The sequence below is a fragment of the Stegostoma tigrinum genome, chromosome 23 (genome assembly GCF_030684315.1).
Source record: "Stegostoma tigrinum isolate sSteTig4 chromosome 23, sSteTig4.hap1, whole genome shotgun sequence".
NCBI lineage: Eukaryota > Metazoa > Chordata > Chondrichthyes > Orectolobiformes > Stegostomatidae > Stegostoma > Stegostoma tigrinum.
The window spans coordinates 22,473,476-22,487,986 of record NC_081376.1 but is presented as its reverse complement, the minus strand read 5'-3'; the positions used below and the strand labels follow the sequence as shown (position 1 = coordinate 22,487,986).

At 41.8% G+C, this 14,511-nt stretch overlaps 1 protein-coding gene across 3 annotated transcripts in view; it reads left to right on the top strand.

The window, feature by feature from the left end:
• Positions 1-14,511, top strand: part of ern2 (endoplasmic reticulum to nucleus signaling 2) — a 98,386-nt gene that overhangs the window by 55,092 nt on the left and 28,783 nt on the right. For all 3 annotated transcript variants that reach the window (XM_048552241.1, XM_048552240.1, XM_048552243.1), the window contains exons 11-14: positions 1,413-1,531; positions 8,759-8,944; positions 9,445-9,709; positions 12,708-12,798. In XM_048552241.1, the coding sequence (XP_048408198.1) occupies positions 1,413-1,531; positions 8,759-8,944; positions 9,445-9,709; positions 12,708-12,798 (661 nt within the window). The remainder of the gene's footprint in view (positions 1-1,412; positions 1,532-8,758; positions 8,945-9,444; positions 9,710-12,707; positions 12,799-14,511) is intronic.

The window sequence follows — 14,511 nt, the reverse complement described above, 5'->3', positions numbered from 1 at the left end:
AGGAAGATGAGGGATGTGCTGGAGATGGCCCAGGTGAACTGAAGGTTGGGGTGGAAGGTGTTGGTGAAGTGGATGAACTGTTCGAGCTCCTCTGGGGAGCAAGAGGCGGCGCCGATACAGTCATCAATGTACCGGAGGAAGAGGTGGGGTTTGGGGCCTGTGTAGGTGCGGAAGAGGGACTGTTCCACGTAACCTACAAAGAGGCAGGCATAGCTGGGGCCCATGCGGGTGCCCATGGCCACCCCCTTAGTCTGTAGGAAGTGGGAGGAGTCAAAAGAGAAGTTGTTGAGTGTGAGGACGAGTTCAGCTAGGCGGATGAGAGTGTCGGTGGAGGGGGACTGGTCGGGCCTGCGGGACAGGAAGAAGCGGAGGGCCTTGAGGCCATCTCCATGCGGAATGCAGGTGTACAGGGACTGGACGTCCATGGTGAATATGAGGTGTTGGGGGCCAGGGAATTGGAAGTCCTGGAGGAGGTGGAGGGCGTGGGTGGTGTCACGGACGTAGGTGGGGAGTTCCTGGACCAAAGGGGAGAAAATGGAGTCCAGATAGCTGGAGATGAGTTCGGTGGGGCAGGAGCAGGCTGAGACGATGGGTCGACCAGGGCAGGCAGGTTTGTGGATTTTGGGAAGGAGATAGAAACGGGTCGTGCGGTGTTTTGGAACAATGAGGTTGGAGGCTGTGGGTGGGAGGTCCCCTGAGGTGATGAGGTCGTGAATGGTGTTGGAGATGATGGTTTGGTGTTCGGGTGTGGGGTCATGATCGAGGAGGCGGTAGGAGGTGGTGTCGGAGAGTTGGCGTCTGGCCTCGGCGATGTAGAGGTCAGTGCGCCATACTACCACTGCGCCACCCTTGTCTGCGGGTTTGATGGTGAGGTTGGGGTTGGAGCGGAGGGAGCGGAGGGCTGCCCGTTCTGCGGGGGAGAGGTTGGAGTGGGTGAGAGGGGTGGAGAGGTTGAGGCGGTTAATGTCTCGACGGCAGTTGGAGATATGTCTAAGATACTGGAAAATCTTAGTTTTTTCACAAGGTTGGATTAATGACTGCCCTCAACTGAGAAAACACACAGTGTCCATCTTTGTTGAAAATCTTGTTTACACTTGTATAATATTAATGATATCAGGCTGAAAACTTATGGTAGATGCAAATTTGGTGAGTTGGGTGCAAATCTATCATATTCGTATTAAACATAAGAGCATTGCCAAGGTGTTGAATGGAGTTTGACTCCTGTAAACTAAGTCAATATACAGGCAGTTATTATGCGAAATGGGCATATGGCGGCAATGAGTGAATAAATTGAAATTTCTGGGATGTACAACGATCAATTAAAGCTTCGCAGACAGTGTGTACTTGTGTAAGCTTTAATTTGGAATTATGATGTCAACCTTTTCTTTCTAAGAATTGATTTTTATCTGAAGGTCACCATGAGCTGCCACCAGTAGCACATACCACCATCCTGAGGGCATTTCCAGATCCATTGAAGAAGAATGAAGAGACTGTCATCACCACAAAGACTAACACCAGGACTCTTGATGAAGTAGGTTGCAAACAGTTCATTTTTAGTTTTCAGTGCTGATTTATACCTCCCATGCTGCGCTTTTTATTATGTAAAGAGAATGAGCGGCACCAGTTTTTGCAAGGAAAGAACCTCAATGACCTGCACAATTTTCGCCCCACCCTGCACTGATATAAGTCTATGGAGCAGAATGGGCCATTCAACCCATGAAGTCTACTCTACCATCCAATGAGATCATGGCTTACTGTATCATCCTCAATTGTATAATTTCACTTTCCTGTCTTTTCTCTTGATTCCCTGAACATGCTTGTCTCAGTGATCAGCACTTCTGCCTTACAGCGTTAGGGACCTGAGTTTGATTCCAGCTTTGGACGACTGTCTGTGTAGAGTTTGCACATTCTCCCCCTATCTGCGTGGGTTTCCTCTGGGAGCTCCAGTTTCCTCCCACAGTCCAAAGATGTGCAGATTAGGTGGATTGGGAATGCTACTGTCTGGGGTGTACAGTTTAGATGGATTAGCCATGTGGAATGCAGGGTTACAGAGGTAGGGTGGGTGTGAGTAGGATGCTTTTCAGAGGGTCAGTTTGGACTTGTTGGGTTAAATGACTTGCTTCTACACCACAGGGATTCTATAATTAAAAATCTGACTGTTTCAGCCTTGAATATAGTCAGTGACCTAGCCTCAACAATCGTCTGCACTAAAGAATTCCACTGATTCACTTCCCTGTGAGAGAACAAATTCCTCCTCGTCTCTGTCTTAAAGGTATGACCACTTATTCTGAAATTATGTCCTCTGCGCCTAGACTGTCCCACAAGGAGAAACAACCCATCCATATCTACTTGTCAAATCCTGTATGAGTCTTGTATGTTTCAATAAGGTTGCCTCACATTCTTCTACATTGTGTTGTCCAATCTACACAATCTTTCTTCCTAAAACAGTACTTCCATACTTGGTATCAGCCCAGAGACACAGCTACTGCCAGGGAAGTGACTTTACCAAAATCAATCCATATTTTGTCACCTTTTGGCTTGCAACAGAATCATTGCGTTTTTATAGTGTGCAAAGAGGTCCTTTGGTCTGTCATGCCAGTGCCAATCATCAAGCATTCATCTATTTAAATCCCATTTTCCAGCATTTAGCAAAGAGCTTTGAATGCTGTGATGTTCCAAATGCTCATCTAAATAATTTTTAAATATCTTGAGAGGTTCCCGATCCACAGCACTTCCATGCATTGACTTCCAGGTACCCACGATCCTTTGGGTGAATTTTGTTTTGTTTCCAATCCCCTCAAAATCTCCTACTGCTTACCTTAAAACAGTCATTCCTGGTTATTGACCCCTCTATAAAGGGAAAACGTTTCGCCCTAGCTACCATATTTATGCCCTTCAGAATTTTGTCCGTCTCAGTTAGATCCACCCTCAGCCTTTTCTGCTCCAGCCCAGGCAACATCTTGTGGATCTCTTTTGCACCATTTTTGTGCAATCATACCCTTACAATAGTTGAAATCACCTATTATTATTGCCCTATTAATCCTGTTGTTGCTTCCTGATGTGCTTCCATGAACTCTCACCTGCATCTCTAGTGTCAGAGAGTCATCCAGCATGGAAACGCACCCTTTGATCCAACTTGTCCATTCCAACCATGTTTCAAAGAAACATAGAAGATAGGAGCAGGAGGAAGCCATTTGGCCCTTCGAGCCTGCTCCGCGATTCATCACAATCAAAGCTGATCATTCAACTCAGTAGCCTAATACTACTTTCTCCCCATAACTTTTGTTTCCATTTGCCTAAAGTGCTATATCTAGCTACCTCTTGAATACATTTAATGTTTTGTCATCAAGTACTACCTGTGATAATGAATTTCACAGGCTCACCACTCTTTGGGTGAAGAAATGTCTCCTCATCTCCATCCTAAATGGCCTACTCTGAATCCTCAAACCCTTGATTCTGGACACACCCACCTTCGGGAACATCTTCCCTACATCTACACTGTCCAGTCCTGTTAAAATTTTATAAGTCTCTATGCGATCCCCCCTCATTCATCTGATCTCCAGCGGAAACAATCTCTCCTCATATGTCATTCATATTAAAACTTCAGTGCACTCCCTCAAGAGCAAGAGCATCTTTCTGCAGGAAAGGAGACCAAAACTGCGCACGATATTCTAGGTGTGGCCTCACCAAGGCCCTGTATAACTGCAACAGCACATTCCTGCTCCTGTACTTAACCTCTCGCAGTGAAGGCCAACATACCATTTGCCTTCTTTACCACATGCTGCACTGCATGCTTACCTTTAGCGACTGGTGCACAAGGGTACCCAGGTCCTGCTGCACACTCCCCTCTCCAAGATAACAACCATTCAGGTAGTAATCTGCCTTCTTGTTTTTGCTTCCAAAATGAATAACTATCCAAGTTATACTGCATCCGCATTGATTTGACCACTCCTCCAAGCTGTCCAGATCTTGTTGAAGGATCCTTGTCGCAATTCACCCTCCGACCCAACTTGGTATCACCTGCAGACTTTGAGATGTTACATTTTGTTCCCCCATCCAAATCATGTAGTGTGACTAGCTGGGGTCACCGCTGATTCCTGTAGCACTGCACTAGCTACTGTCTGCCCATTTGAAAAGGACCCATTAATTCCTACTCTTTGTTTCCTCTCTGCCAACCAGTTTTCTATCCATCTCAGTGCACTTCCTCCAATCCCATGTACTTTAGTCTTGCGCAATAATCTGTTATGCAGGACTTTGTCAAAAGCTTTCTGAAGTCCAAATATACTACATCGACGGCTCCCTGTTGTCAAATCTACTAGTTACATCTTTATAGAATTCTAACAGATTTGTCAACCATGATTTCCTCTTCATAAATCCATGCTGACTGTGATCCTGCCACAGCTTTCTAAATGTTCTGCTATAAAGTCCTTGATAATGGATTTGACAATTTTCCCCACTGCCAACGTTAGGCTTATTGGTCTATAATTCCTTGTTTTCTCTCTACCTCTCTTTTTGAATATTGAAGTGACATTACCTACCCTCCAATCTGCAGGGACAGCTCCACAGTCTATAGAATCCTGGAAGATGACCGCCAATGCATTTCTAGATCCACTTTCTTAAGTACTCTGGATGTAGATTATTCAACCTTAGGGATTTATCCGCTTTGAGTCCCATCAATTTTCCCAGTACTAGTATTGATCTTCATCAATTTTTCCCCTCACTAAATCTTGTGTTCTCCATCATTTCTGGTATCTGATTTGTGTCTTCTTTTGTGAAGACAGAACCAAAGCATTCAGTTACTCAGCCATTTCTTTTTCCCCTATTCTACATTTCCCTAATCTCTTTTTCTTCATGTACCTATAGAAATTCTTAGTGTGAGTCTTTATGTTCCCTGCAAGCTTACTTTCGTACTATATTTTCCGCTTCTTAATCAATCCCTTGGCCCTCCTTTGCTGAATTCTAAACTGCTCCCAATCCTCAGACATAGTATTTTTCTTGGACAATCTGGATGCTTCTTTCTTGGGTCAGATACTGTCTCTAATTTCCTTTGCAAACCATGGATTTTGCCCTCTTACCCATTTTGCTTTTGTGCCAGACAGAAATAAACAGTTGTTGCATGTCCCCTATGCATTCCTTGAATGTTTGCCATTGCCTATCCACTATCCACCCTTTAAGTAACTTTCCCCAGTCCATCAAGGCCAACTCGTGCCTCATATCTTCATAGTTTCATTTGTTAAAATTCAGCATTCTAGTCTCCAAATCAACTACCTCACTCTCCATCTTAATAAAAAATTCATCATGTTATGGTCACTTATCCCCAAGGTGTCCTGCACAGCTAGATTGTCAGTGATTCCCTTCTCATTACACAGTACCCAGTCTAAGATGGCCTGCTGTCTTGTTGGCTCTTCCACATATTGGTCAAGTAAACCATCCTGTATACACTCCAGGAATTCCTCTTTTAGGACATTGTGGTAAATTGGTTTTCCATATCTCTGTGCAGATTAAAATCACCCATGATCACAAATATTCCCTTATCACATGTTGATTCCCAAACTGAACCAGGTGCATTTGCCTGCATTTGGCCCATATCCCTCTAAAACTTTTCCATTCATACACCTGTCCAAATGTTTTTGAAATGTTGTAATTGTACTTACCTCCAGCAACTTGTTGCACATTGGTACCACCCTTTGTGTGAAAAGTGTTGCCCCTCAGGTCCCTTTTAAATCATGCCCCTCTCACCTTAAACCCTTGCCCTCTAGTTTTGGACTCCCCTACCCAGGGAAAGAGACCTTGGCTATTCATCTTAATCACTCCTCAGCCTCCTACATTCCAGGGTAAAAGGCCCAGCCTAGCAAGCCTATCCTTATAACTCAAACCCTCCAGTCTTGGTAACATCCTTGTAAATCTTTTCTGCCAGAATTGTATGCAGTACTCCAAAATTGGCTTCACCTGTGTCTTGGACAGTCACAACATGATTCCCAACTCCTATACTAAGTGGTCTGACCAATGAAGCCATGTGTGCCAAATGCCTTCTACCTATGATGCCACTTTCAAGGAATTATGTACCCATACCACTAGGCCTTTCTGTTTGGCAGCTCTCTCCAGGGCCCTACCAGGACTTACCTGTTTAAGTCCTACCCATGGGCGATTTTGTTTGGTGTATAAGGGGAATTCTCGTAACAATATGTAGATAGGGAAGGGCAGTACTGGAACTTGTACTGAGGAATGAAACTGGCCAGGTGATCAAAGTTTCAGTGGGGAAGCATTTTGGGAGCAACAATCACAATTCTGTAAGTTTTAAGATAGCTATGCATAAGAATAAGACTGGTCCTTGAGTGAAAGGCTAATTACAATACTTTTAGGCAGGAACTGGAGAAAATGAATTGAAAAATATCAAGGTTGCTAAGTCCCCATGGCCTGATCCCAGGTTACTGAGGGGACAGCTATTTTAGGGTAAATCCACATTTGATACAGCAGTCTTTTAAAGGCTTGTTGATCATTGCTTAGGAGCAACATGTTCCTGTGAGGTTAAAAAGATGGGATAGCAAGATTTGGAAACCCTGGATGACAAGATGTTTGAAGTTTAGTGAAGAGGGGAAAGAAAGCAAATATAATGTTTAGGAAACTGACATCAGACAAGGCCCTTGAGGGTTATAAAAGAAGCAAGAAAGAACTTAAACAAGGAATTAGGAAGGCTAACAGGGGCTATGAAATGTCCTTGACAAGTAAGATTAAGAAGAATCCCAAGGTATTTTGTACATATATTAGGAGCAAGAAGGTATGTAGCAAAAAGATAGGTTCCCCTAAGAGCAATGGAGGGAATTATGTGTGGATTCAGAGGAGGTGGGTGACAACCTTATCACCAAGGACATGGATGATATTAAGATAAGGCAGTGGTATATTGATATTCTAAGGCATGTTGATATTAAGAAGAAGGTGTTGGGTATTTTGAAAAACATTAAGGTAGCTAAGTCCCCAGGGCCTGATGGGATCTATCCAAGAGTACAGAGAAAGGCAAGGGAGGAGATTGCTGGTGCCTTGTCAAAGATCTTTAGCTATTCTGCACTCTTCTCAGACCTCGCCTGAGGCTAAACAGGTACAGTGTTGTTCCTTTGTTTAAGAAAGGCAGCAGGGATAATCCAGGAAATTATAGATTGGTGAGCCTCCCATCAGTGTAGAGAAATTATTGGAGAAGATCCTTCAGACAGGATTTACCCACATTTTAAAAGAATGGACTTCTTAGGGATAGTCAGCATGGCTTTGTCCATGGAAGGGCTGTCTCACAAATTTGATTGAGTTTCTTGAGGAAGTGACAAAGATGATTGGTGAGGGTAGGGCAATGGATGTTGTTTAAATGAACTTAACTAAAACATTGGACAAGGTCCCTTATGTTAAGCTGGTCCAGAAGATGATGTCACGTGGGATCCTCAGTGATTTGGTAAACTGGGTATAAAATTGGCTTGGTGTAGAAGACAGAGGATAGTTGTGGAGGAATATTTTTTCTGACAGGATCACTGTGATCAGTAATATCGTGCAAGGAGCAGTGCTGGCTTCTCTGCAGTTTGTAACATATATAAATTGTTTTGATGAAAATGTACACAGTCTGATTACTAAACTTACAGATGACACGAAAATTGTGGTGAGTTGTGGATAGTGAGAAGATTGTCAAAGGATACAGCAGGATATAGATCACTTGAAAAGTTGGACAGAGAAATGGCAGATGGAGATAAATCCAGACAAATGTGAGGTTATGCATTTTGGAGGTCAAATGCAAGAGAAAAGTATACAGACCGTTAAGAGCATTGATATACAGAGGGATCTTGAGGTGCAATTCTGTAGCTCCCTGAAAGTAGCAGCATAAGTGAATAAGGTGGTAAAGGCGTATGGCGTGCTGCCTTCATTGACCGAAACACTGAGTATAAAAGTTGGCAAGACATGTTGCAGCTGTATAAGACTTAAGTTGGCCATATTTGGAGTATTATGTGCATTTCTGATTGCCTTAGGTTTGGAGAGAGTGCAAAAGAGGTTTACTGGAATGTTACCTGAATTAGAGTGTATTAGCTATAAAGAGAGGTTGGACAAATTTGGATTGTTTTTGCTAGTGCAACAGAGGCTGAGTGGTGACCCGATGGAAGTATATAAAATTATGAGAGGCATGGAAAGGGTGGATAGTTCGGAGTTTTTTGTCTAGGCAGAAATGTCAAAAACTAGGGGACATAATTTTAAGGTGGGAAAGGGAAGTTTAAAGGAGATGAGTGAGGCCGTTTTTTTTCACAGATGGTGGTAGAAGCAGATATTTAGACAGTCACATGTACAGACACAAATAGAGGGATAAGGACTATTTGCAGGCAGATTGGATTAGTTTAGAATGGCATCATGATTGGCACGGAAATGGTAGGCCAAAAGGCCTGTTCCTGTGCTGCACAATAAAAAGGGATAGAAATCATGCTTTAGCCATGGTTAGATCGTCCCAGAGTACATGAGAAAGTTTGTGCACCACACCCCTGGAAGGGTATTTAGATCTTGGAGAAAATAGGAACTGAATCACAGTTAGTAGTCATACTCTTGGACTTTGGTATACAGACTAAAATTAATTTGGTAAATACATACTATTTATGCCTTCTCTGATTGGCAGAAAAGTACCAACTCAACAGTCTATATTTCAGACTAAACTGCGAAAGAAAACATTTTTAAAAACTGTAACTTTGCAAGAAGCATGTATAATTTTTCTAAAAGAACTCTTCCTTGTTTCCTTAAGTTTATGATGCATTCAGACCAGATGCACTCGAAAACATTTGATGAAAGTTATCGGATGGACAGTGACATAAAGCAGGAGGCTGCAAGTGAGATTGTGCCTGAATCAGGAAACCACGACATCTTGACTGTGGCCATATTCACTGTGCTAGTAGGAGGATGGATGGTGTTTCTAATTATATATCCAAAAGTAAGTTATTTTTATTATGCAGAGCTTTATGTTATCCATTATTATCCTCCTGCAACTTGCATGCATTAACATAGCGTTACATTTACCTGCCATACAGCTCTCCTCCATTTAACTAGTACCCCGGTGTACTCCTTTCGCCCCTTGTCATGACTATCTCACTGAACTTGCTGCCATTACCCTGTTGTCATACTCAGCACCCCCACCCAGAAGTCCCCTTCCTTAACTGGTGTTATTTTATCTGGCGTTGCAGTCCTGACACCCCCACCCACTGGCCACATCTCTGTTAACTTGATGCTACAGTGAATCTGATCTGAATGTGTATTCTGTCTTCAAACTATTTTGTGTTGCTTTTGTTTAGTGTGGTGGGATTGGAAGAGAGTCAGACTTTTAACCTCAATCATGAGCATTTACCTCTGGATTCAATTGCTCCACACTCTAACGTACTGTTATCAAAGTTTCCCTGTCTATTTTAACCTGCACTTCCATCTTTTCTGTGGCAGAAAATGCACCAACAGCAGAAACTACATCAGCAACAGCTGGAACAAAACCTGGAAGAGAAATTCCAGCTGCTTCAGCAGGAGCCCCCACAATCTGCCGACCAGCTCAGGGCAGACTTCCCAGAATTCTCAGAAGATGCAGCTCAGGTCTCCCAAAAAGATCCACAGGGATCCAACTCCTCCACCCAAGACAGGAACAGCCAATCCTCAGAGCAGCGTGCCTACATTTTGCAAAATGGCACTACCTGTTATGATGAAATTGTTGCTGGTTGGTATTTGAACTTGTCTTTGGTAGTTTAGAATTTTTTTTTAATTTGGGAAAAGATTGAAGTGATGCAGCATAAAGCACCATTTTATATAAAAACTCAGAAACCGCTGGAAATTCACTGCTGAATACGCAGAGTTCTGTTACATTCTGTACCTAGAAATGCCTGTGATAATAGGGGTTAAATGCCTATCAACTCAGTTTGACATCCCTGATTGCCTTTTATGTCAGTAACTTCTATTTTGAATAGACTTGTATCTCCGTCAAGATTGCTAAGAGAAAAATGCCTCATCAATGCTTCATTGATATTGCAAAAAACAATTTCTTGGCTGTGGTCAATTTTAATCTTGATTTTGTCTCCTTCTCACTACAGCTGTTCATCTTTTTTTCACTATTCATCACTCTGCCTCTTTCCTTCTCTCTGCATGCCTTCCTTTCTGTATGTGTACACCAATCCAGACATTGAAAGTGGATAAGAATGTTCTAGCCTGATTCTTTCTCTGCTTTAATTAGTATTTCTGTTTTTTTTATTTTGTTTATCCTGCTGCCTCCCTCTGAACAAGCCTAAAACATAGAGTGTAGGTAAGAACGTGCCTGGAATAATATATGCAATTTTTGTCACCTAATCTAAGGAATTATGTGCTCACTACAGAGTGCGTGCAATAATATTCACCAAACATATAGGAATGGAGGGGTAATCCTGGGTTTAAACAGGATTTGTCTTCTCTTGGTTTATAAGAATCAGAGGTGTTGTAACAAGCAGAATTCTTTGACTACAATAGCGTTGATTACCTTGGCCAAGGTGTCTAAAATCATGGCATACAGTTTCAGAACAAGTGGAGGGACTTTCAAGAATGAGGCTTGAAGAGATTTCTTCACTTAGACCGTAATGAAACTTTGGAGTTTTCTGCTCAAGAGGACTGTGAAAGATCAATTGTTGAATATATCTAGACAGAAGTTAATTCCGACATTTTAAAAGTCTCAGGAATATTGGGCTACTGCATCAAAATGGCGTTGAGATAGAAGATTAGCCATCATCTCACTGAATGGGGAAGCAGGCTTGGTGGGTTGAATGACCAACTGCTGTGATCATTTCTTAGGTTTCCAAAATAACAAAGTTCACAATCTGACAGCACTGTCACCGGACCATGCTTAGTAAATCTGTTGGTAGGTTTAAAACTCTGCTAAGCGATCATGATGACTGTGTCAGAAAGCAATCAGAATAACTGTGTCCAGAAACTGTTCTAAGCTGAATGTGTTAAAACTTTTGAATACCTAAGTGATTAACCAGAATGCACAGTGGCCCCTGTGCATGAGCATTTGGCTGAATGAGGATGAATAATGTTTGGAGAGGAGTATAAGAACAAGGTGGAGTCAGAAGCTATTGCTTAAGGGGTTTGGCAGCTGAGAAGGCTGGGGAAGGCAGTGGTGGAGGCTGGAACTGATGAAGTGGAGCTTCCTATACCTGGCTGTGTTTCCTGAGCTGCTGGTATTTTGCGTGGCTCACCTGGCTGTTGCTGTGTGACTGGAATCTGGGTGGGATGATGGCAAGTGGAGCAGCTTGAACAGAGGACAAGCACTGTAGCAGTCTGGTCCCCAAGCATCACCTTCTGGTTCTAGGAAGGGTGTCCCACTGAGAGCACAACAGAAAGAGATGGAGCATGGACAACAACTGGATCTTCATAGTGAGGGAACGGTGCTTGAAGAGACACAGGGAAAGCTCTTCTCCATCAGCCTCTGCCTCTGCCTCCCAGAGTTTTGGATCACACTTGTGGCTGAAGTTTCCAGCAGTACCATCTTTCTGGTTCACTGCTTCTGATGCCTCATAATTACATTGAGGGCCTCTTTGCAAATGTGTCCTCTTAGCACCACCTAACGGTGGAATTTACAATATTCGCAGCCTGTGAAGACAGCCAGAATCTCAGACATATGTCCAGGCTTTGTAACAGCCAGACCGGTGGCTGAGCTGACCTTCAAGGAAACCATGAAAACTGTGGGACATTTCACTCAACTATCTGAATTTTCCTTTTGCACAATGGAAAGTATTATTTCTTGAGCAGATAATATATTTAAGTTCAGCTGAAGACTTTTCACTTTCACAACGCTGTTCATTTCCTCAACAGCATACCAGATTGTCAGAATTGACTACCTGATTATTTAATGATATTTTCAAAGCAAGTCCTTATCATCATGCACTGTATTGTAAATGTATAATTTATGATGCAGCACCTTTTGGTTTTACCTTCCATATGATCCTCATTTCCACGCCAGGGTGTCTCCGATAGTTCATAACATCTTTATCATGGTATAAGACGTATTACCTTCCAAAATCAGCCTAACTCAGTTAAAATTGTGAGAGGTCTGAAATGTTCTCTTCTGCAATGGAGCCAGCAGTGAGAGGAGAGCTGTGTAGAGGCTTGCAAAGCACCCTTTACCTGGGCCGTTGAAAATTACCAGTGCTGGTAGTGGCAATGGAAATCCATAGTTGGTTCATGCCCATTTTTAAAGTTAATTCAGTCCCACATCAAGATGGAAAAATGTAGCCTTACAGTTTTAATTGTGTTGCTTTCAGAGTCTTTACTGTATATACCAGAAGATTAATGTAAATCTGAAACTTGAGGTTTTTTTTGCTTCTGTCTGGCATCTTTCCTGAAATATACCTCTAAATTTCATAAAATTATCTTCTTTCTTCTCTGTGCACTCTAATTCTCTTTCTTTACCTTTAGTTTCCAATGACTTGAATTGTGTTTTAAAACTGAACTATTCTTTAGCTTTTATCTAACAAGTTGACTACAATTCTCCTTTACTGGATACTATTCAACTGGTCTGTTCTTGAACTCAGGGTTTAAGTGAGCAGTGGAAATCTCAATGCTTAATAAGAGTAGATTGAACATACTCCCTCCTTTTAAACCTTCCCCAGAAATATTTGTAACTACAAACTTGAAATGATAAATGGTCCTGCTTGAAAGATTAATGGAGTTCTGTGTTCCCTTTCATCTAGATAATGGAACCAACTTGGTTACCGTAGGAAAGATTTCCTTCAAGCCAAAAGATGTGTTGGGTCATGGAGCTGAGGGAACATTTGTGTTCCGGTAAGGCAAGGAAAACCATGGGTGATAGTCACTTCACGTACAGTCAGTAATGGATCGAAAAGCAACACGTGCTATTGAGAATGTGCCCTGGATTCTAATATCAAAGACACAGCTTCTAGTTGCAGTGAACTTCACAATCAAGAATTTTAAAGGGCAAATGTTCTGGTATAAGTATTAGAGAATGAACATGCTTCACTGCCTAATGCTGGTATATGAGTTCATGCTGTGATTCATTGACCTTCATTTGCTAAGTGGAAATTAAATTCTCCCCAAAGCAGAGTAAGTGAAGAATCATTCATTTCAATGTCACTCTCTTGAACTTCGTGCCAGGCAATTCCAGAATATAATATTAGTTGAGGCTTGGATGACTACATAGGATAGGAGAAAACCATTCGATTCCTTTAGAGGATTATGCCGTTTAACTGAACCTTGACTAACTACTCTGGGAGAAATAGGTTCCAATTTGTTATGCACTTATATCAGCTCTGTGAGAAGGGAGAGCTGTTCCATTGGCATGGGCTTCAGTTGAACCGTGCTGGGACTAGTGTTCTGGTGAACTGTTGTAACTAGAATTGTAGATGGGCTTTAAAGTGTTACAGAAAGAGGCAGAAAATACAAGCAGAAGCGTGCAGCAGAAATTTTACTTTATTTAATAAGTAAAAATGGTTGAAAAGTCAAACATTAAGGCTGTTTATGGGAACACACCTGTAACAAGATAGATGAGTAACAACACAAAATAGAAATAAATTCATATGACTTGTTAGCTATCACAGAGACATGCTTGCAAGATGACTAGGACTGGGAGCTTAATATTCAAGGATATTTGACATTTTGGAAGAATTTGCAAAAGGAAAATGTGGATGGGATGGCTTTGTTAATGAAGGAGATTTCAGTGCGTTGCTGTGTAGTGATATAGGTGCAATAGATTGTGATGTGGAATCAGTTGGAGTGGAAGAAAGGAATAGCAAGGGAAATAAGTCATGGATAGAAGTTATTTATTTCATCCAAAGTGTTGGCTCACTGCATTACAAAGTATAGATTAGGAAATAATGGAGGCTTGTAAAAAGGCCACTACAATTATCATACGTAATTTTAATCTGCATATTGACTGCACAGATCAGATGGGCAAGGATAATGTGGAGAATTTGTACAGTGCATTAGGTATTGTTTCTTAAATCAGTATGTTGCCAAAACTGCCCAGGAATGGGCTGTTACATCACCAGTAATATGTAATGAGGTAGGTTTAATATGAGATTTTGTACTTTAGGATTCTCTAACGGGTAGTGATCATATCATGATAGAATTCAAAATTCTGTTTCAAGGAGATCTTTGAATAAGGACAATTAGAAAGCTATGAAGACAGAGTCATCTAAAGTGGACTGGGAAAATAGACAAAGCAGAATGTTAATGGACGAACAGGTATTTCATAAGACTCAGCAAAAATTTAATCCAGTCAAAAAAAAGGATGCAATGAGGATGAACCAACCTGTAGTTAACAAAGGCAGTCAAGGGCAGTGTCCAATCAAAACTAAGGCAATACAAAGCAGCAGAAACATGTGGTAGGGCTAAGATTAGAACATTTTTCTGAACCATCAGTCGATGACTAAAAAGCTAATAAAAAGGGAGAAAAAATAATTATGAAAATAAATAAGCAGTGATATAAGAGCAAACCCCAAGTCCTTCCACAGCTAGATAAAAACAGCAGTTAAAGTG